General features: G+C 37.3%; 1 protein-coding gene across 5 annotated transcripts in view; it reads right to left on the bottom strand.

Moving 5' to 3' along the window:
- Positions 1-21,088, bottom strand: part of Nlgn1 (neuroligin 1) — an 883,993-nt gene that overhangs the window by 456,700 nt on the left and 406,205 nt on the right. For all 5 annotated transcript variants that reach the window (XM_041658887.1, XM_041658885.1, XM_041658889.1 and 2 more), the window contains one exon: positions 18,714-18,866. In XM_041658887.1, coding sequence (XP_041514821.1) covers positions 18,714-18,866 — 153 coding nt within the window. The remainder of the gene's footprint in view (positions 1-18,713; positions 18,867-21,088) is intronic.

Raw genomic sequence — 21,088 nt, 5'->3', positions numbered from 1 at the left:
GCAGATCCTCAATCTTATTTTCACCAGCTAGCCTCCACTTCCAAATCTTCCACAATCTCCCGAGCAGCAGTGACAGCTGGAAACCCCACATTCAACCTCATGAGACTGTAGGCAACATTTCATTCAAGCCACAGGAGACCGTTCCCTTTGCACACAAGCCTACTAGGTTGTAGGACAGTTAATATGTGAACTTAAATAGGTACTCAAAGGAAGGTGTGTTAGGTTGTCTTGAGTTGAATGTCTTGTGGTTTGAGATATTCAGTGCATCAATGAGCTTCACTGATCACAGCCACTGTGGTCAGGTTGATATAGAACACGATCATCATGGTGAGAGCACATAGTAAGACACAGAAGTTCAATGTACAGTGGTCAAGATAAAGTAAGATGAAGAAACAGAGCACAGGACCAGGGTCTGCCACGCCCCAAGTGTCCTACTTCATCCTATCAGTCTCCGCTGTCTAATAGTTGATTTAATTATGAATGAACCCACTGCTAAAGGCATTGTCATCATACCCCAACCCTCTTTCAGAAGCACTACTTGAATTGAACCATGTATTTAACTTGTAAGACTTCTGGAGGAAGACCACACTAAACAGGACCTACCCTAGTAAGATAGTCCCTAAATATTTTTTAGGATAACTACTAAAGAATACGAAATACCTTGGACAACTCTCAACATTTTGTCCTTTTAGTCACTTAGAATGTAATCTCCAAATCTGGCCATATACTTCAACTCTACTATTTATAAATTCTCCTATGTTTAAAGTACCTGTAAACTTATTTACACAAAGAGATGCTTTGCAGGTCTTACAAAATAAAAGAAAGTCTGCAAAACATATGTTTAGATAAATAAATATCCACATCATATGCTTGTTTCCTGTTCTTTTCAATTATTTACTTTATGAATACATTATTTAAAGTATAAGAATCAAGTTCATTATGTTTGTAAACTCAAGATTTAACGAATCTTTTAATCTTCTTTGCTTTAAGAAAACAATATATTGATTTTAATGTCTTTTTTCCTGCCAGTATAACTGAGTTAATTGATACCCAGATGAGTGATAAAATATTTCTGGGTGTTTCTGTGACCTTATATCTAGAGGAGATTTGTATTTGGTCAGTACATTCAGGGGGAAAAAAATCTTCCCTCTCTGTTATGATCAGCATCTTCCAATGTCTCTTCAGATATATAAATATATTTATTTAAAAAATTATAAAATAATTACATGATTATAGGATCCCACCTCTTCCCATTCTTCCTTCCAATTTTTCCCATGCTCCTTTGTTTCTTCTCAAAATCATGGTCTCTTTTTTTTCTTAATTGCTACTGTTACATAAATATACAAACATATAATATATAAATACAACCTGCTAAATCTGTTTAGTGTCCCTTGTAAGTATATGATTTCAGGGCTAGCCACTTCATATCAGATAATTTTAAGACTTGCATAGAATGAATAGGCAAAAACAGCTGCTCCAGCTGGGTCTTCCCTCTTTTGGTCTTGGACTTCAACATCCTGGATAATTAGCCTTGAGTCTCAGACCAAACTATACCATCAGCATTCGTGTTTATCTGGCTCACACACAGTAGAAGGCAGTCTTAGCTTCAGTAAGCAAGTTGGTGGTCATTTACTAGAGTCTCTCTCTCTCTCATACACACACACACACACACACACACACACACACATACACACACAAACTCACAGAGAGAAAGTGGATGGAAAGGGAGAGACACATAGACAGAAAGACAGACACAACACAATACACATACTAACAAATGAACTTACAAAATGATGTTTTATGTTTTAAACATGAACCATATACATATTAGTCTCTTTAACAATCTACCTGGTTATCCAATTTTACAAAAGAAGTGTGTGTGGTAGGAGGCTCACTTAGCTCACATAGTTCTGAAGGCAAAATTCTATCACACTAGCTATGCTGTGATAGAAACCATATTCTAGGGATACAGGCCTGAGGAAGTGAGCATCAGCTATACAGAGGGAAATTCACTATTTAGGCTACAGGTGTTATCACATTCTCGAAAGAACTAATTCAGGATCCAATAAGAAGGAAGGCACCATTCCCAACAGGCCCTGAGGATACCCTTCTGAACCCAAACTTTTAAAGATAATACTAATTTTCCCAACAGCACAGAGTACACTACATCCCCAACATATGAAGGCATAGTGGGAATAGGGAGACCATCTAAATATTAGCAACATTTTTATAGAGCTTTAAATCACATTAATTTGTCAGGTTTTGAATTAATATGGCCTCCTAGGGCTGCAATAAGAAAACTGGGATGTTCATAACCTTTATAATTGATCCTGTCTGGTTCTCCATAGTCACAGCGGACAAGCTCTGTCTGGCTCTGCCGTAAGACTTCTTTGAATACGAGAAATAGCAGTTGGAGACTAGACTCTTGCCTATTCAACATGTTTTGCACTAAAAGATTAGCAAACATTCACTTGGGGAACCTAAGCATTCCAGGACAAGTTATGAAAGATAAAATTGCAGAGTGTGGAGATTTTAATTTTCTATTTCTTAGATTTAATCCTCCAAGATCCCCTTCTCAATAGTGCAAAAGAGCACAGAACACTGTGTAATTAAAAACCAGGTTAGACATGGACCAGCATCCAGATAACATGGCCAGGACTACTTGAGCTTTTGAGAACAGGGCGTAAACATCAATTATTTTTCAATAATAAAAGACCTTATTTGTTAGTGAAATACAACAAAAGGTAAACTATTAAAAAAAACACTCTCCTTATGTTGCCCATTGAAAATATGCCAGATATGAGCAATGGACTTAGCTGTCACCTGCTGGGATGGAAGGAAATGGCATGCATTCAAAGTTTCTCGTTACACCTTTTCACTTGCTCATGATTTTCATATAAAAAGAAGGGATGGAGCTAAGGTTGGGATAGGAGAGGGTATTGCTCTGGTCATCTATGCCCAAGGCCCTGGGTTTAATCCTAATACTGAAAAAGTGAAGGAAGACCAGCAAGATGGCTGCGAGGGTAAAGGCAAATGCTAGACACTTGAATTTGATCTTTGGAGACCATGCTTCAGAACCAATTCCAGCAAGTTTTCCTCTGACCTATAAACACACACAAACACACACATGCACACACACACACGCACACACGCATGCACACACAAACATACACAAATAATTATACACAAATAAATGAAATGTGATAAAAAAAGGAAAGACAGACATAATTTTATTTTTATTTTTAAAAATAAAGCCCTGCCATGAAACCAACACTTTAAAACACGCATTAAGATGCTAAATTTTCTTGACTGGTGTCTCCAATACCTTCCCGAGACCCTCCTAAATGAAGATGTGCAAAGCCAAGGCTCTAATTCTTTAGGAAGTTAATGACAACTGAAGGACAGTTCTTAAAACAGGGGTCTTAATCTCTGCACTATGCTCTGTGCCACGTGGATAACACAGCTTTCTGTGCTGTCCTCTTGTGACACTTCCAAGCCATCTAAAGAGCCATGGGCCACTCAGTGCCTGTTGGGTGCTCAGATGGTCTTTATAGTCATAGAACTGAAAAGGTCACATAAATCCAAGCCGATGAACAGGAAAATGAAACACACAGACTGTAATAGTTACTGAGAGGGACTTCCTCGCACCACAGCATTGCGATTATCAGTGCACCATGTTGGTCAATTAATTGAAATACACCTGATAAGGAACAACCTGTGTCAGTCATACTGGCATGCCGATGGGGTAGTGCCAAAGTGGAAAGAAAATGGCAACATCTGTAATTACATTTACTGAAAAATATATTATCTTTCAAAGTATATATATATATATATATATATATATATATATATATATATTTGAAGCCTTGTCTGCATATGCAAATAAAAAACATAATTTGCCAGTTTCCCTGCCCCCAAAATACACACACACCTTATTCCTGGTCTCTGAGCAGGAGGTCTCTGAGGACAGAGGGGACTTTGTCCTTTAAAGTTCTGGCCTACTTTCCTTGTGGCAAGGGATATTGCAGAGCACATGAACCTAGTTAAGTGGATTTACTGTCTATGATGCCTTATTTATTAAAACTAGCACTCACAAGGGACAGGCTGTTTCAAAGGAAGCTTACAGATAAACCAGAAAATGAAGATTTCATGAAGACTAGAGTCACAGAAAAATGGCAAAGCTGACAGGTTTTTTTTTTCTTTCTGCTCTTGAGAATAATCTTGTAGCCAACGATGTCACAACGTAAAAACCATGATGATTTAGTCCTGTTTGACAAGTATTCAGCCTGCAGAATTATCAAGACGATTATGTAGCTTTAACTACCCAGTGATTAACAATGCACCACTCCTTAACTGTGTTATTGCACCTTTGTGTTTGTGAGTCTTCTTTTTTTTTTCTGCAACAGACATTAAAACCAGGCATTAAATCTGACCCAAGGCCTCCAAACCCCTGGATGAAAATGGAATACGAATGCTTAAGAAACAGCAAGGATTTTCTAACTCATATATTTGAGACTTATTTTGTTTCATTTTGAAAATTAGTAATAAAATAACAAATGTTAATATGTCCTTTATTTGGTATGAAATGGGGTTTGTTCGTCTAAGATGAGCTCTCACTGGAGTATTTGTGTTCCCTTTGCCTCTGATCCCAAAGCCTTTGATGTAATAGAGTATCCAGCTTATATCTTCTATGCATTTAACTATATAAGCTATTATAGCACAATAAATATACAAATGAAGAAAATTAATGGATCTTTGAATTGAAGTTCTTACTTTGACTATCCCTTTTAACAATTATGTATTTATAGGGTTCACTATAAGTATACAAAGACATGCTGTCCATGCTGGTAGTCACTGGCTTCAGGAGACTACTGGGCACTTGGCATTTGGCTTATATTATTTATGTACTTAACTTAAAATTTCAAAATCAACCACAAAACTAATGTTTCTGTTTAATATGCCTTTATTGTTTCATAGCATTATAAATTATTATGAATTATTTTATGTGCTGTAAACTTGGAGACTGAAATGAAGCACTCTTAAGTTTCATCAAAATTGAAAATATTAACAATTTGACACTGATGCAAGTAAGAAATATTTAGATGTACTAGAGTACATGAAATCAGTTCTAGTTGCTTCTTTTTATGTCTTTTCAGTGATGCTAGTAGGTAGTTTAAGACTGCATGTGTGAAGTGCAGTTGATTCTTGTCCCACCATTTACAAGAGGAGAATTTGCAGAACTTATGAAGACTGGAGACTAGAATATTTGTTTATATCTGCTTTTCAGATATAAAATTTGCACACACACAAAGTTTAAAACAAAACTCAAGACCATTTCAATTGAAACGTGTTGGTCTTAAGGGAATGAAGAATTTCTGCTAATGTATAATGAGTAAGAACTGAGCTAAAGGAAAATAACTATCCCGAGCATTGAACATCATCATCCAATTTTAATTCTAGTTTGAAAACCATAAGACTTGTCAGTGCTTTAAACTAGAACACAAAAGTTAGAAACCAGTATTAAACGTAAAACAGAGCAAGTAGACCTGAGTAGGAGAAGAGGAGAAAAACCTTGATTTCTTCCTCATACAACACCATTTCCAAAGCTAAGCAAACAGTTCTTGCTATAGACAAACTGATCTAACCGAGAGACTGCACACTCTTGTTTGCCCACATTAGCAGGTCAGCAAAGTGACAGTGGTCATCTTCGACAAAATAAATACTTCTGAGAACAATTAGTTACATAAAGCGCACAGAGAAACCATCCCAATTTAAGGCTTTTTTTTCAATTCTTTCTTTTCTTTTTGATAATAAAATCTAATTACTCCCTCCTCTTTCTGCCTCCAACCCTCCCTGTGTATCCTTGTGCTTACTCTTTTTCAGATTCATGGCCTTTTTGTCCATTTGTTGTTACATCCACATGTGTGTGACCTGCTCAGTCTCAATACTGTTACCTGTATGTATTTTTAAAATTTATCCTTTAGTATGAGATAACCAAATTTGTTACCCTCCCTTGTTGAGATTCTGGGCCAGGACAGAATTCCAGCCCCTTTTGGAATCAACCTATGGGTACAGGTAGAGGAACAAAATCGGCTCGGAGCTCATGGGAGAATGGGCCCTGGGAAGCTAAGTCCACGTCTGAACTTTGTCAATTTTAAAGCCTTTAACGCATGACAGAGCATTTTCACAGTTTAGAGTGTACTTGATATTTCTGGTGACTGGTTAGGAGGTGCACATCCCTTCTGATCTCAAGGAATCAGTACAGGTTGGCAAGACAGATCACTGGGTAAAGGTGCTTGCTGAACAAACCAGAGGACCTGGGTCTGGTGCCTGCGATCAGGTGGTGAAAGGAAAGAAGCAATCCCTGCAAGTTGTTCTCAGAGGTCTCTTTGACCTCAACATGCCACAGGCACACACACACACACACACACACATAAACACATGCATGCATGCACACACACACACACACAGGAACACATGCACACACATGCACACACACACAAATAACTGTACAAAAGCTAAGCAAAAGAAAAAAATTGCTGGTAGAATTTAAGCTGAAATTCGTCAACTCTAGAAATGTTTTCAGACATTTAGTTTTCAGTGCCTTCTCGTTTCTTGGCATGCATCATTCACAATGGTCATCCTCTCAATGCATAGATTCTTACAAAACTGTAGCTAGGAAGGTCCGTGAAAAGAGGTCATGATGTTATGTAAATGAAGGATTCACTTAAAAAGTTAATTCCCCAAAGAAAAATATGCATGATAGAGGGAATTGTCACTAAGAGATGTAAGAGAGTAAGTAGATTTCTTTCTAATTTAAGACAGATTAGTATATAATCACAGCCTGCCTGTGACCCTTCTAAGCATCTTCAAATTGAAAACAAACCAATTCTGAGCTGTTCATAACCATCTATTTTAGTCATTGTCACAGATTAATTTCCAAACAACAGCAACAACAAAGTTTCCTATATATGCTGGAAAGCAAGTTTCTTGTGATTAGGAGAGAACAAGGTGTTATGTCTCATGGGAAAACTCTCTAACAACACAGATTTTTATACTAAAAAAAAGAACTCTCTTAAAGTTTATCTTCATATAAAGTCAAAAACCTAAAGAATTGTAGCATGATTAAAATAATATAAAATCACTACATCTCTTTTTCTGTCAGAAATAATTGCTGCTAATTATGGCAGTGTTACCACTAAGAATTCTTTTCAATGGCTTAAGTCAGTTTGGGTGTGTTGAATTCACCAAGAAAAAAGGAATTTTCTTTACAAGATGCCATTATCCCAAGATCAAACACAGTAATCCAAAATCTATGACACAAAAATTAATATCTTTTGAACATTTCATCTGAGGGCATTCCTCTGTGCTATACAAATGTAGAAATCCCTTCAGAAACATTGCTTCACCTGTGTTTCAGGTTTTTTCTTAGAGTAAATCTCTGGTCCTCATGCCAGTAACTTGTCCTAGAGCTGCGTGTGTAGGAGGGCTTTCAGAGATGACTGTGTAATCTCTAGCTGCACACACCCTCAGCAAAGTTCAAGGTCTCCCATTTTATCCCGCTTTTAAGATCTGCAGCTTATTGTATCTGTAAATACATGAGTTATTTTTCTGTGATACTGCAGCTATCTGATTTCAAGGATCAATATTTACTACCATCTTGAGTTTCTTTAGTATCAGTGTTTTCCATCACCTCAAACACAGAGCAAGTATCTGAAGAACACATGCACTAAGTTCATGGCAATGTAGAAAAAACTCATGAGTTTTAATCAGTTATATCTTTCATGCATAATAGTTCTTGGATAGGAAACATTTGGATCTAGATATCCAGGGAGCTTTTTTGCCTCTGCTAATGGAGCACACTGTGTTTATCTTTAAAAAGCTCCATCTCATTTACAAGGAATATAAAATGTGCCTTTTACATGTGGTTGCTGCTCTTTCCTGCCAACAATCTCACCATCAGCCCTAGTTCTTTATTCCCCATGCACCTACCCTAAGAAAAGCACAGTGCATTCAATTACAGGGTCAGTGAAGACTTTGCTATGCATGCAAAATACTCTTCCAGGCTTTGAGGGTTTAGGAAACTTGGTAAGATGTTGGAATTATATTTTAATTTGTATAGTAGAACTTATACCCCTGAAACTGTTAATGTACACAACAATACCACTAACCACTATGAAGAACAGGCAGGCTGGGCTATGGGAGCAGAAGGAAGACAAGAGCCAACTTGATCTGAATGATCTCTAACAGGATGAACTTGACCCTGATGACTGAAAAGCAGGGAACATGTAACAAGTTAAAATGACCATGACAGTTAATAGGATGCACGGCCTGTCTTGAGTGGATGACACTTCTTTAAAGCCCGCAGAACTGGTGATAGTTTGGATCTTAAATGTACCCCAATGTCCATATGTTAAAAGGTTCCTCACCTGTGACACCTTCAGGAAGTAGGGCTCAAGGGAGGGAATTTAGTACATGTCTAAGGACCCACATGGTAGAAGGAGAGAATTGACTCAATTCTCCGTCTTGTCCTGTGACCTGAACAGACACACACGGCATGCACAGTCAGAGTCTCACACTCCTCTCTCCTCATACGCATAAGACAGCAGCGAAATGAATAATTGTAAAAAAATGAAATAATATGTCTTTCTTAAAGCTTATTTTCACAGAGTCAAAAACTTAAAAATTCTAGAATAATTCAATGCATTATGCAACTACATATCTTTTCTGTCATAACTAATTGCTTCTAATTTTGGTAATGGGGTGTGTCACTAAAGGGAGTATTGGTATTCTGCCTTTGCTCTGACACCTACGTTCTATGAGCATTATTCTTTGCTGGTCTGTGTACTCTCATCAATGATGTTGGTTCATCCACAGGTAGATCAAAGTAATGGCATCAAGAACACATGAACTGGAAGCTTCAAGTTTATGTTGATTTATCCAGGTAATTTGTCATGGGAACAGGAAAATGACCTACATAGAGAGCAACCTCTGCTCATAAAATAGCAATATTCTTTAACAGACTTGAAAATTGCAGGAAAAGCAAGCAAGCAAACAAACAAAAACCCCTATGGAATGTACTCAAGAAATTGTGTTAACTGTTAAGAGAGAAGAACTGGGAGAATCACCGGGGGGGGGGGGGGGGAGGGGAGAGGGAGAGAGGGAGAGAGGAAGAGAGAGAAAGAGGGAGAGAGATTCCTGATTTATATTTAAGAGACTCTGCCTGGCTGGAATGTGTGATAGAATTGCATGTGAGTTTGGAACTGGATGATCTGGGTCATCTGGAAAACCCAAGATGAGGAAGCACAGTGACAGTAGGGCTCAAAGAAAAGCTCTAGCACCACTGTCTTTAATAAAAAAAAAAAAAGTGGGATAATTCAGAATAAGAAGACAATGACAAAAGGAGGAGTACCCAGATGTTTGCAGAGTCGGTAGTGCACGGGAAGACTTGGAGATGTGCCCAGATGTTTGCATATTAGGTAGTCCACGGGAAGACCCGGGGACAGCCGGGACAGCAGAAGAACTACATGTGTGTGCAAATTAGATAGTCTATTTTTAATGCAAGCCAATGAAAGGAAGAAAAGGGGGCCAGACCCTCAGTTTGGGGTAAGCAGGGGCTACAGAGGGAGAAAAAACACAATTCAAAAGTCCAGCCAAACGGCAGTACTCATGATTCAAGTTCTTGTGTGTTTGGAATATAGAAAGACCTATCTTAGGTAAAGACTAATATCATTTTTTAAACAGCAGCAGTAGTGTAGTTTTTTAGATTGAATTTTTTTTTGAGATGTATTGTTTGTGGTGAGTCTAATTGCTAATACTTCCACAATTCTATCTGCTTCTTTAAACAAGGCAGTTTGCTTCCAATGCATTCAGAACTGTTTCGGAATATTTTTCCCTGACTCTAAATCTTTACCTTCTTGAAGGCGTTAGAAAACCCTGACCATGAGAGACAAAATGATGTCGTTCTCTTTATATATAGTTCGCCTCCACAGACAGTTGCAAAGATGATTTCTTTTCTCAGCACTCCATTGCTTTTTCAGAAACACAACTTCTCAACATGTGTGTTCATATCAACATTAAACGCCTTTCTCCCTTTCTTACCATGACCTGGAAAGAGGACAGATTGAGTCAGATTTATCCACGTTTGTGACCACGTAATAAGAGCTTTGCAGATGTGTGTGGAGCTCATGAGTGAACAGATGAATGGATTAATTAAAAGAGCGGCTACCAACTGTGGAAACGGGGACTAGCGACTACATTCTAGCCCCAGAAAAGACTTGCCTAGAGGTAGGGGGAATCTACATTCTGTGCTGTTATTTCTAAATCATTAAACTTAATAAATAAGAAACTTAAAAGTCACATACTTCACTTATTACCAGTGTTTGAACATTTTTTTGAGAATTAATAAAACATAATACATTCTTTTAAGACAGGTCAGAGCCTACGTGTGACCATATTGGTTAGTAAAAAACCATATAAGATTAGGAAGTTATCAGTATATCTTTTATTTACTAGGCTCTAGAATAAAATTGATAATACTGAGTCATAAAGCCTTCAAATTATAACTTAAATGTTAAATGTTTTTTCCATAGTACAGCCTTTGATTTATCTCATCATCAAAACATTGACAAATTTGATAAAATCTTTGTTAGTGTGTATAAGAGAAAGATTTCTAATTCCCCCTGAAAACACAAGGGCTCAGCTGGTCCCTAGCAAACATGACTGTGATTATTATTGTTGTTGCTACAGCTACCAGCCTAAGCTAGTTGTCAACACAAAATGAAGAAACCTGAAAATTTCACACACATCAGCCACGTTGACGTGGAGAGATTCAATATAGACCAACACAAAGAGAATGACTGGCAGTAGCACATAGAATTTTCTAGAATTTAATGGAAGTCTTTGCTATTGTAGAAGAGACAGGCAGTGATGCGTCCCTAGGGGTCACCTATTCGGGGGTCTCACAGAGCATCTGGTCTCAAGGACATTTCTCTTCTAGAACCATGTCTAACTCAGAGCTGACGATGAGCTAAGCTGCTGTCTAGTGAACATCGTATGCTGATTTCCGTTTAGCTGTGGCATCCCTCACATCCCTTATGGCAGCAGATGGAATGTTTATAAAGCCCTCAGCAGTTAACAGAAGTCTGTGCAGACCACCACACAGTTTACAGTGGATACATCAACAGAGATACCTGGAACACGTCTTACAGAAACTCTCCTCGTAACTACATTAACTGACAATTACTACTTTGTCATTTGGGACTTGCTGACAATTTTCTATCCTGCATCAAACACATTGTAGGTAGGATGTAGAATAAAAATAACAAACACGCAGCTTATTGTTCAAAGTTTCAGTTAGCTTGTTTTTTTTTTAATTTTCCTTAAATAAACAATCTGTCTCCTCCAGGGTGCTCATTCTAGCACTCAATCAAAATTGATTACCACCTACACTTTATTAAAACCCAGCTGAAACAACTGGTATGTTACAGGACAAATCTATGACCACCATAAATCTCTGCTTTTTGAACTGCAATTTAGGTTTCAACTTTGATAACTAAAATCAGCAAATATCTTGGCTTACTGGGTTTGGTTTGCACTTTGTTGCATGGCACTGTAGAAATCCTAGCATTTACTTCTAAGCTGTTGGATTTATTGAAAATTGACACAAGAACTATGCTGGTTATAGTTTCACATTTTCTAGTAACATAATTTCCACTCAATTCTAGTATTACTCTATGTTGCAAATAAAAATAATACATCTCATATAATCAATTTCCCTGTAGTATAATGTGAGAAAAATTACTAGTGTATCATTTGATTTTTATTCACCGTACCTTTGCATGACAGTGGTGATTAAGACACGCAAAGCCTTGCCCTTTAAAATGCTTTTTGAATAATGGGGCATACAATTCTTTTTAAGTGTTTAATTTTCCAAATTAAATTGCAGCCTATTTGTTATATCTCTAGTTGTCACAAATTTCTTCAGTTTTTTTAAGGCAAGAACAATATGGGGAAATAAACAATAAAGAAATGATGGTATGCTTTCTTCTTTTCAGTAAATTCAGGGTCTTGTCCAAAAACTAGGAATCCATGAAGAGAATCTGAGGTGAAGAGCAGAGTAATTTCCTTTGTGTGATCCAATAACATACATGGACACAAAGTAGGAAATCAACAACATATGAAATCTGGCACATGATTATACATTATTTTTGCATTTGTAGCTATTTTTATTTTTGTTTTAGAGATTTGTTTTTAATTGAAGCAGATGGGAATGAAAAATAAAAGACAAGCATTTCTCTATTTAAAAAAATTCAAAGTGCAAAGTTGGAAAATGGTTCGCTTTACTTTTTTGCTTTTATTTTTGAGACTACAATATAATTACAGCTGTCCCTACTTCCCTGTCTTTCTCCAAACCCTTGTTTGCTCTTGTTTGAATTCCTGGCCACTTTTTCATGAATCGTTGTTGCATACAAATATGTGAATGTACATTATACCACAACCTTGGTGAATCCCCTTGAGCTAAATCTCATAGAGTTCAGACACAGATCCTTTTGAGCATGCCCTCATCAGCCCATCAGACACATTTTGTTTCTATTCTGTTAAAGTTCATGTTTTTAGTATTATATATACCATGCCTTCAATATGGAAATGAATTTAGATGTTATCACAATAAAGTATATAAATTACTATCCTCTGCCATTCAATTCTCCTTTCTATTAATAAAACTTTTTTTTAAATGACAATGTTGTTCCTACTTTTCATTCTTCATAACAGTGAATATTGTTAACTTGAGTGGTTTTGGTGACAACTGACCACACTAAAGCAATAGGTATGTATGCATTCTCTCTTTTAGTATTTTTTTTTTTTTTTTTTTTTTTTTTGGTTTTTCGAGACAGGGTTTCTCTGTGACTTTGGAGCCTGTCCTGGAACTAGCTCTGTAGACCAGGCTGGTCTCGAACTCACAGAGATCCGCCTGCCTCTGCCTCCCGAGTACTGGGATTAAAGGCGTGCGCCACCATCGCCCGGCTTCTCTTTTAGTATTTTAAGCCTTACTATAGTGTTAACAATGTGGTTAGTTATAAAAATCATCAACTCTCAGTAATCAGGCTGAACAGAATAAAAACAAAGTTTATTAAAATTGATTTGCAATAAGTTAAGAAAAAAATTGTTTTGAACTGTATAGCCTTTAGTAGCATGATAAACTAATTATAATTATTTAATACAATTAGATATAATTTACTTCAATATTTTCCACTCTAAAGGCTTATGCAAAATATATATTTCAAAGTAAAGTATTTGATCAGATATTTTCCCAAAATGTGTTTAATTTCAGACAAATTTTGGAGGTAATGAATCCTGGATGCTTCAGCCCTCTTGGCTAGCTTTCATATTGCTAGAAACTCCATGTAAGATACTGGAGAAGAAAGACAGTCATCACTCAGTCACACCTGTCTATCAGTCATCACTCAGTCACACCTGTCTATCAGTCATCACTCAGTCGTACCTGTCTATCAGCCATCACTCAGTCATACCTGTCTATCAGCCATCATTTGGTCACACCTGCCTATCAGTCCTGAAAACTACAGGATCCACCATCCTTGGAGGTGTGCACACTGGTACCATCAGCATCGACCAGCCTGGGATGTGTGTGCACTGGTACACTCAGAATTCACCAGCCTGGGATGTGTGTGCACTGGTACACTCAGGATCCACCAGCCTGGGATGTGTGTGCACTGGTACACTCAGGATTGACGATCCTGGGAGGTGTGCACAATGGTACAATCAGGATCAACCATCCTGAGATGTGTCCGCACTGGTACAATCAGCACCGACGAGCCTGGGAGGTGTGTTCACTGGTACAGTCAGAAGTGATCAGCCAGGGATGTGTGTGCACTGGTACACTCAGGATCAACCAGCCTAGGAGTGTGTGCAATGGTACAATGAGGATCGACCATCCTGGGAGGTGTGTGCACTAGTACAATAGTGGCATAAATTTCAAGAAAGTAAAAGCTACTTTGCTACTTAATTTAAGATCTGCTATAAGAGCCAAAATCCATATCTAGCAACATTTTGTTGTTGTTTTAGAACTTATAGCTAGTCAGTTCCTAAACCATAGGAGAGAAACTACTGCTATTATGATGCTAATCAGACATAGTAAACCACTCTGAGTGCTTGTCATTGCACCCATAGACTACTCATCTCGACATTAGTCTGAGATAGCCCTTTTTGTAGCTGATGGCAGCTCACAACTGGCCACGGTTCGGTGAATAAGAGTGTAGAATGCTCACACATAAAGGGAACACATATATACCAAACACAGCCTCTCCCATGTCTTTGGGATCATTACAGGAGAAGGGGGCATAAAACATGTAAGATCCTGGACCGATGAATGACTCCAAGGGAAGATTGTCTTCTGGATTCAGCAGGGTAGCTATGCATATAAGCTCACAGCAGTCATGAGAGCATAAATCCTGTACAAATCCTAACCATATCAAATCTCAGCATAGAGAGGGATAGAGCACACTATTCCACCACAAGACACCGAACTATTGGCAACTGCTAGCTGTCAGGAGAGGGAGAGACAGCTTTCCCTAAGAGTCTACCACTTGCTAAGTCAACCACGCACAGCGGAAAACCACACATTCACTAACACTTAGGTGACATAAATTAAAAGGTCTTGAGGCATTGAAAAAGAAAAGAGAGAAATAACAAGGAAAGGATACAAGTTATATGGTTAGGGAAGGGGATTGAGTTTAGAAAGTGTTAGAGGTGGAAAAGGATCAAAGCACTTTGTGTGTTCGAAGAAGTAACAAAAATAAATATAAATAATATTGGCTAGAATAAAGACTTGTACAACTACCTCTAACAGGTCCTTCCCAGACAAAGATAGCTTTTTCCACCAGATGACAAATTTTACATTGACCTAATTTAAATATCGTTGCATTGAATCATTCATTTTATACTAAAAGTAACATAAATTTATTGTAATTTTAAAATAGTTGAAACTCATTGAAATATTAAATTGCTTACTGTATTTTATATTTTGTGAGATTTACAGATACATTATGATTTTAGTGTTTCCATTTTCAAAAAATGTGAATGTACTGCATCTTACACAGTGAACAACTTATTTCATCACAATTTTCAATTTTTGGCAATAAAAATACACATTTACCCAGGGTACAATCTAAATATTTTAAATAGATTATTTTCTTCTACAACAAAACATAACCAAAGCATTTTTTCAAGTAAGCAAGTTAATCAATTTTAGTAACCATAAATCAAAATATTAAAATGCAACCTAGTAAAAGTTATTATATACTCAATTCCAAGATCTATGGAATAGTGCTTTAAACAGCAGATGCTAAATGAAGCAGAAACACAGCCAGCTACATCACAACTGCAGGAGTACGAAACTGTGAGCAACATCAAGCTCCTGTCCGGATACTTATTGTCTGATACACGGTCCCCAGGAACTGACAGTTGATCTGAGACAGTGAGGGGAGAACCAGAGTCCTACCTCTTCCCTCTTGTCTGAATTGTCAACCTTACTGGCCGTTAATGTTCTCAGCACACAGCTGTCTATCTCAGTGGGAAAGGCTATGTGCAGTAGTCTTCAGTGAGGGTATGTGCCACTCTTCCAAGGACACCACAGAAGCTTCTTAGTTCAGGAAGTTATGCCAACCATAGACTCCCTGAATGAACTGACATGTTTAGTTTTTCTCCACGCTGCTCCTAATTGGTAATGCACAAAATACTTTTTCACACGAGACGATTTAATTCTAGAACGTTGGTTACCAGATAGTTGTATGAATTTTATACCTGAATCATTTTTACTTCACTACTAACCACAAAAAGCAAAAGCAAAAGAAATACGATAAATTCAAAGTGGCAAAAACGTGCTCCAAACACTGGCTTGCCTGCCAATTGCCACAGATCAACAGAACTATAATCAGCCAGTTTTCACTGGTTTCCCAAATTCATCTTCACAACAAAACACCAGAATCAAAAGACAGCATAGAACTTTCTCTGATATGAAATCAACTCTTATTTTATACCTAATTTCCAGCATTTACCTCACAGCAAACTTGACCACCGTTGTTTTGGAACCCATGCCTAAGAATCCTTGGCTGACCTTGTTGTTAGATAAATATACACAACAAACATATTCACAGTTCTCATTGTCATGGCTCAACACAATGACTGTTGATCTGGTTTAATGTGACACTTGTGATTAGGAAGCTATAATACATGTTCTGATAATTACTTTTCCTTCGATTATCTCATTTTAATACAATCCCAAAGTTTTATTTTGAAAATAAAACTCTGGCCAAAATCTAACTAATTTTAGGATTAATACTTTAAAATATGTGTGCGAACAATGGTTCTCAGCCTTCCTAAGGCTGCAACTTTTTCACAGAGCTCCTCATGTTGTGCTGACCGCAACCATACAATGATTTTGCTGCTACTTTTATGAACCATCGTGTATACCAGTGATCTTAGGCCCAAAGAAAAGTTTGTGCAAAGAAGGGGTTTGTGAACCTTGGGTTGAGAACCATTTCTTTACACAATTTCGCCAACAAATTTTGATTATTTTTCATGTTAAGAGTTTAATAAAAAGCAGCCTCAGACTAAATATGATTACTGCTTAAGGAATAAAAGAGTCAACTGAAGGCTGAACCTTGGGATTCAGACAGAGCAGACTAAACCTGGAAAGTCCCATCCTCCATGGCAGCAGTGCTGGCTCTGAGCCAGGCAGACCATGAGATGAGTGAGTGTTTCCTTTCTTTAGCTACGTGATCTGTTGTCCTGAAACCCAACCACGATGTCGTTTCTTAAGACAAGATGTGACCGTGCATGGAGGATTCAAATCAGATCAATGTGAAGTCCTTACTAAAGACACAATAAAAAAGAAAAATAACACTTTTAAAAGGAAACAGGAAGCCTGGAGTAAAATTTCTATTAGCTTCATCACAAAGCTTATCATAGAGAGTTGTGCTGTGACACACTAATTGTTAGCCAAGACACCGTATGCTGTCGCTACAAGCACGAACTCCACACTTGCAATTTCTTTTAGATTTTTAAAAGAAATCTACAAACATGTCACTACATGGGATTTTCAACAGGAGAAATTTGGAAAACAATGAGAATGAGAGTTATTAAAATGACTGAATTATAGAAATAGTATAAAATATAAATACTACAAAATAAAAGTGGTGAGGCATCATCAAAAACCGTCATCTGAAAATGTTTTGTACGATACTTAGAGATAATTATGAACACTTCCTTCTTTGTCTTCTAATGTGCAGAGTTTTCAGTGGTCAGAAGCATTTTCTAATGCAACAAAATGATTCTAACTGAAGAATGCATAAGTATACACTCTGGTCAGCAAAATGCCCCTGTGCACTGGGCTGCAGAAATACACTCTACCTCCACTGATAAAGTATGCCCATTATAGCATCATCCACTTGAGTCCACCACATTGTCAAAATATCTAAGGAAGATGAGAAAGTAAAAAGCCCTTATTCTCAACATGGCAAAAACATATGTATGATATAATATAAAATAGTATACAACTTAGCATTTCTCCTAAATTTAGAAGACAAAAATTAAAAGTAGAATATCCCTTTATCTACAGACAATGATTCTGAGTCTTGAAGTTGTGGTAAAAGTTTTAGAACAACTAAGATTTAAAAGTGAAATATTTTGCAGATACATTTTATTTTTAATCAAGTTACATTAACATACCACAGAAAATTTTGATTAAATACTATTTTCTTCATCATTGCCAATAATGTGACCTACTTCTTAAATTGGTAGAACAGCAAGTTATCTTTTCAAACTTGACTATTAAATGAAGATATTTTACGAAGAGTAAAATTTCTCTATATTTCTATTCAAAATGAAGGGTCCCGGCTTAGACTCTGTTTTCCATCTGGAAACAATGGAGCAGACTAAATTGAACTGACTGTCAGCTTAAGCAATGACTGTGTGCTTTTTCAAATTAAGTCATTCAATAGAAATATACCGAGAGAAAATATTTTTAATCAATTTGGAACTGCAAATAAATAGAAGCAAGGAAACGCCTACATGCCAATGGTAAACAGAAACTTCACCAAGTTAGTCCACATACGATTCTAGAAGGAAGTTTAAACCTGTACTTAGGAGCAACCTCAAGCATATTTTTAACACTGCTCCACCAAAGAACAACAGAAGTAAATATTTGACCAGACATTTGTTTTTTTTTTCTCATTTTGAAGACTTCTGCCATTGTCAGCTTTCATGCTTCTGTGTAGTCAAACCACGATGTACATTTAAACAATCAACGCCTCTATTACCTTTCTGCTGCAAATTTGAATTTTTCCCAAGTTGGCTGTACTTATTTGTGTGAACATTTAATGAGCGCATAGAACCATTCAAAACTTTAGGTTCAAAAAAATTCCGCCGGGCGGTGGTGGCGCACGCCTTTAATCCCAGCACTCGGGAGGCAGAGGCAGACGGATCTCTGTGAGTTCGAGACCAGCCTGGTCTACAGAGCTAGTTCCAGGACAGGCTCCAAAGCCACAGAGAAACCCTGTCTCGAAAAAACCAAAAAATAAAAAAGAATAAATAAAATAAAATAAAAAAAATTCCATCAGGAAGCAAAGAAGAAAGCAAAACAAAGCTATGACGTTCTTTATGATGCATGGTGAAAGACGCAAGAGATATCTTACCAAGTACCCCAAGCCGATAGTTGACTGTGATGACGATCACGTTGCCATAGCTTGCCAAGACACTCCCATCATATAGATTTCCAGTGCCTTCCATGTAAGAGCCACCATGAATGTACACCATCACTGGCTTTGGACCCCCACTGTCCCGAATATCTGCAGAAATAAATAGTTGACTGTTATTCTTACCCCCAACAGTATATATAACAAAACAGCACATTTGTATGTTAAGGAAGGCATGATTTTAAATTGCTGCTTTTCTTAAAGTGTTTCTTAAGCAATTCTTATTAAGAGTCATTGTAGAAAACAACAGGCACCCATTACTTTCTGCCTAAAACTTTGTTTCCAAGAGATGGGCATGGTATCCACAAACTATAAAGTAAGGACAATGGTTCATTTCTATTTAGAGCCAAGGAATCTGCCCCTTCCCCTACTTCCTATGGAGCTTTGTATCAAATACAACATGATTACATTAAGTCATTTGTGCTCTCATTTCTGAATATAATTATGCCATTATAATATTCATTTCAGAGTTTAATTTTACTGCTTAAGTACTGTCAAACAATTGTTTAGACAGTAAAATTATGCACATCTGAGCACCTGTTGTGATGCATTTATGGGAAAATGTTTGTAGAAAAGCCACGGAGTTCACCTACCAAAGCAAACATAGTGTTTGGGAGAAAAACAAGACAAACTTTTATTTGCACTACTCCCTGTAGCTGATGTGCTCTTCCTAGGCCCACTCTGTTGCCGTATTATTCATCATGGATCACGATAAGGCCAAGAATGAAGAGATGTCAGGTGGCATTAATGGGACTCTCTCCCATTCTCAATTTCATTTTATTTTGCTAAGTTACATGGACAACAACTATGTGGTTTTCAACAAGAATGAAGAAGTACCATATAAAAAGTGATTTGATCAATATTAAAAATGTAGTAATTTCTTTTGAAAAGGTTAACCTATGGTGGTGATTCAGTCTCAAACATTAAAATATCAAAATATAACTATAGGTAAAAAATACTATTTAAAACAAGTTGTGTCCCTTTCTGCTCATAAGTGGAGCATGTTATTATTATATGGGGTATGTTGTTGTATATTAATTTTAGCTCTTGTTTGAAAGTGTCATTTGAAAATATAGTTTAAGTTCTTTAAATGTTTTAATCAAACTAATGTTGCCTACAAGCTTTTAGTCATGACGTCAGCATTTATTGGAAGCATAAGATAGAAATCACAGGAAGACTGGTGATGATTTAGGATCTGTTTGTCCTCCCCCTAAAGAGGAATGACCGATTTAAATGCTCCATGTCTCAATTCTTTTTGACTGTGATAAGTGATTTCTTTGACTGAAAACTCATTTTCAGATCAAAACTTGCAGAAACTTGTCGTTTCTCTTGTTTATTCAGACTTCCAAGTTGAAGAAGTGGTTCATGGCACATCTTGGAGTCTCCCCCACCTGTTTTTTTTCCGATAACGAACATGTGTTATTTTTAATCGTCTTCATTTTTTTACAATTGGATTTTAGTTTAGTATAAAATTAATGGGCTTCATTTTGTCATTTTCATACACTAGCCATTACATTTGTTCTCAGGAGTCCCTTTAAGAAAGATCAATTTAGAAGGACTCGCTGCCTGTCTGTGTGCGAGCATCCTTGCTTGCCTCGCAAAGGATGTGCTTCACGAGAAGATCCTGGGTTCGAGCAGGGAGAACAGCTTTCCATAGGAACTGTCTGCTAGGCATAGTCACCACATATGCCCTGCAGTTCTCTCACAGACAAAAGCATCCTCTTTTATTTTATTTTAATTTCTTAAATCTTATTTTATGTGCATGGGTTGTGTTGCCTACATGGATACAAGCATGCCTAGTGCCGAAGGTGCCAGAGAGAGTCCACGATCCTCTGGAGCTGGAGAACAGACAGTTGTGAGTTGCCATGAGGGCCACGCTATCGATCGAACCAGGGTGCCACCACTGAGCTAACTTTCCAGCCCATGCTCCCTCTCATATCAAGATTCAGGGGACTGTGGAGGTGTTAGATGGAAACGGGAAGGGATCCCTTCAAAGATGATTAAACTACACACCTAAAATGCCTGCTTGCTGCATACAATTTTAGCTTCTTATTTTTTCTTGTATGGTTGGCATTGAAGAAGCAATAATAAATTATTAAACTGAAATCATTAGCCGAGCTGTTCGCAGCAGACACTGTACTCTGCTAATTGTATGCTTGGAGGTAGCGCAGAGGGAGGCTGTTTCAGAATTCTCCTTTAATTAAAATTACATAGAATTACAAAGCCCCCACTGTGAACAGTAATGAAGTCTTGGCAGAGCCATTCTGTTCACCTGGAAGACAATACTAGCACACATGGGAAGACTATTCCACACC

Source organism: Microtus oregoni, unplaced genomic scaffold (assembly GCF_018167655.1).
Source record: "Microtus oregoni isolate MIOR12 unplaced genomic scaffold, Mior012 000010F_ref0000083, whole genome shotgun sequence".
NCBI lineage: Eukaryota > Metazoa > Chordata > Mammalia > Rodentia > Cricetidae > Microtus > Microtus oregoni.
The sequence above is the reverse complement of the archived record's forward strand: the minus strand, read 5'-3'. Positions and strand labels throughout refer to the sequence as shown.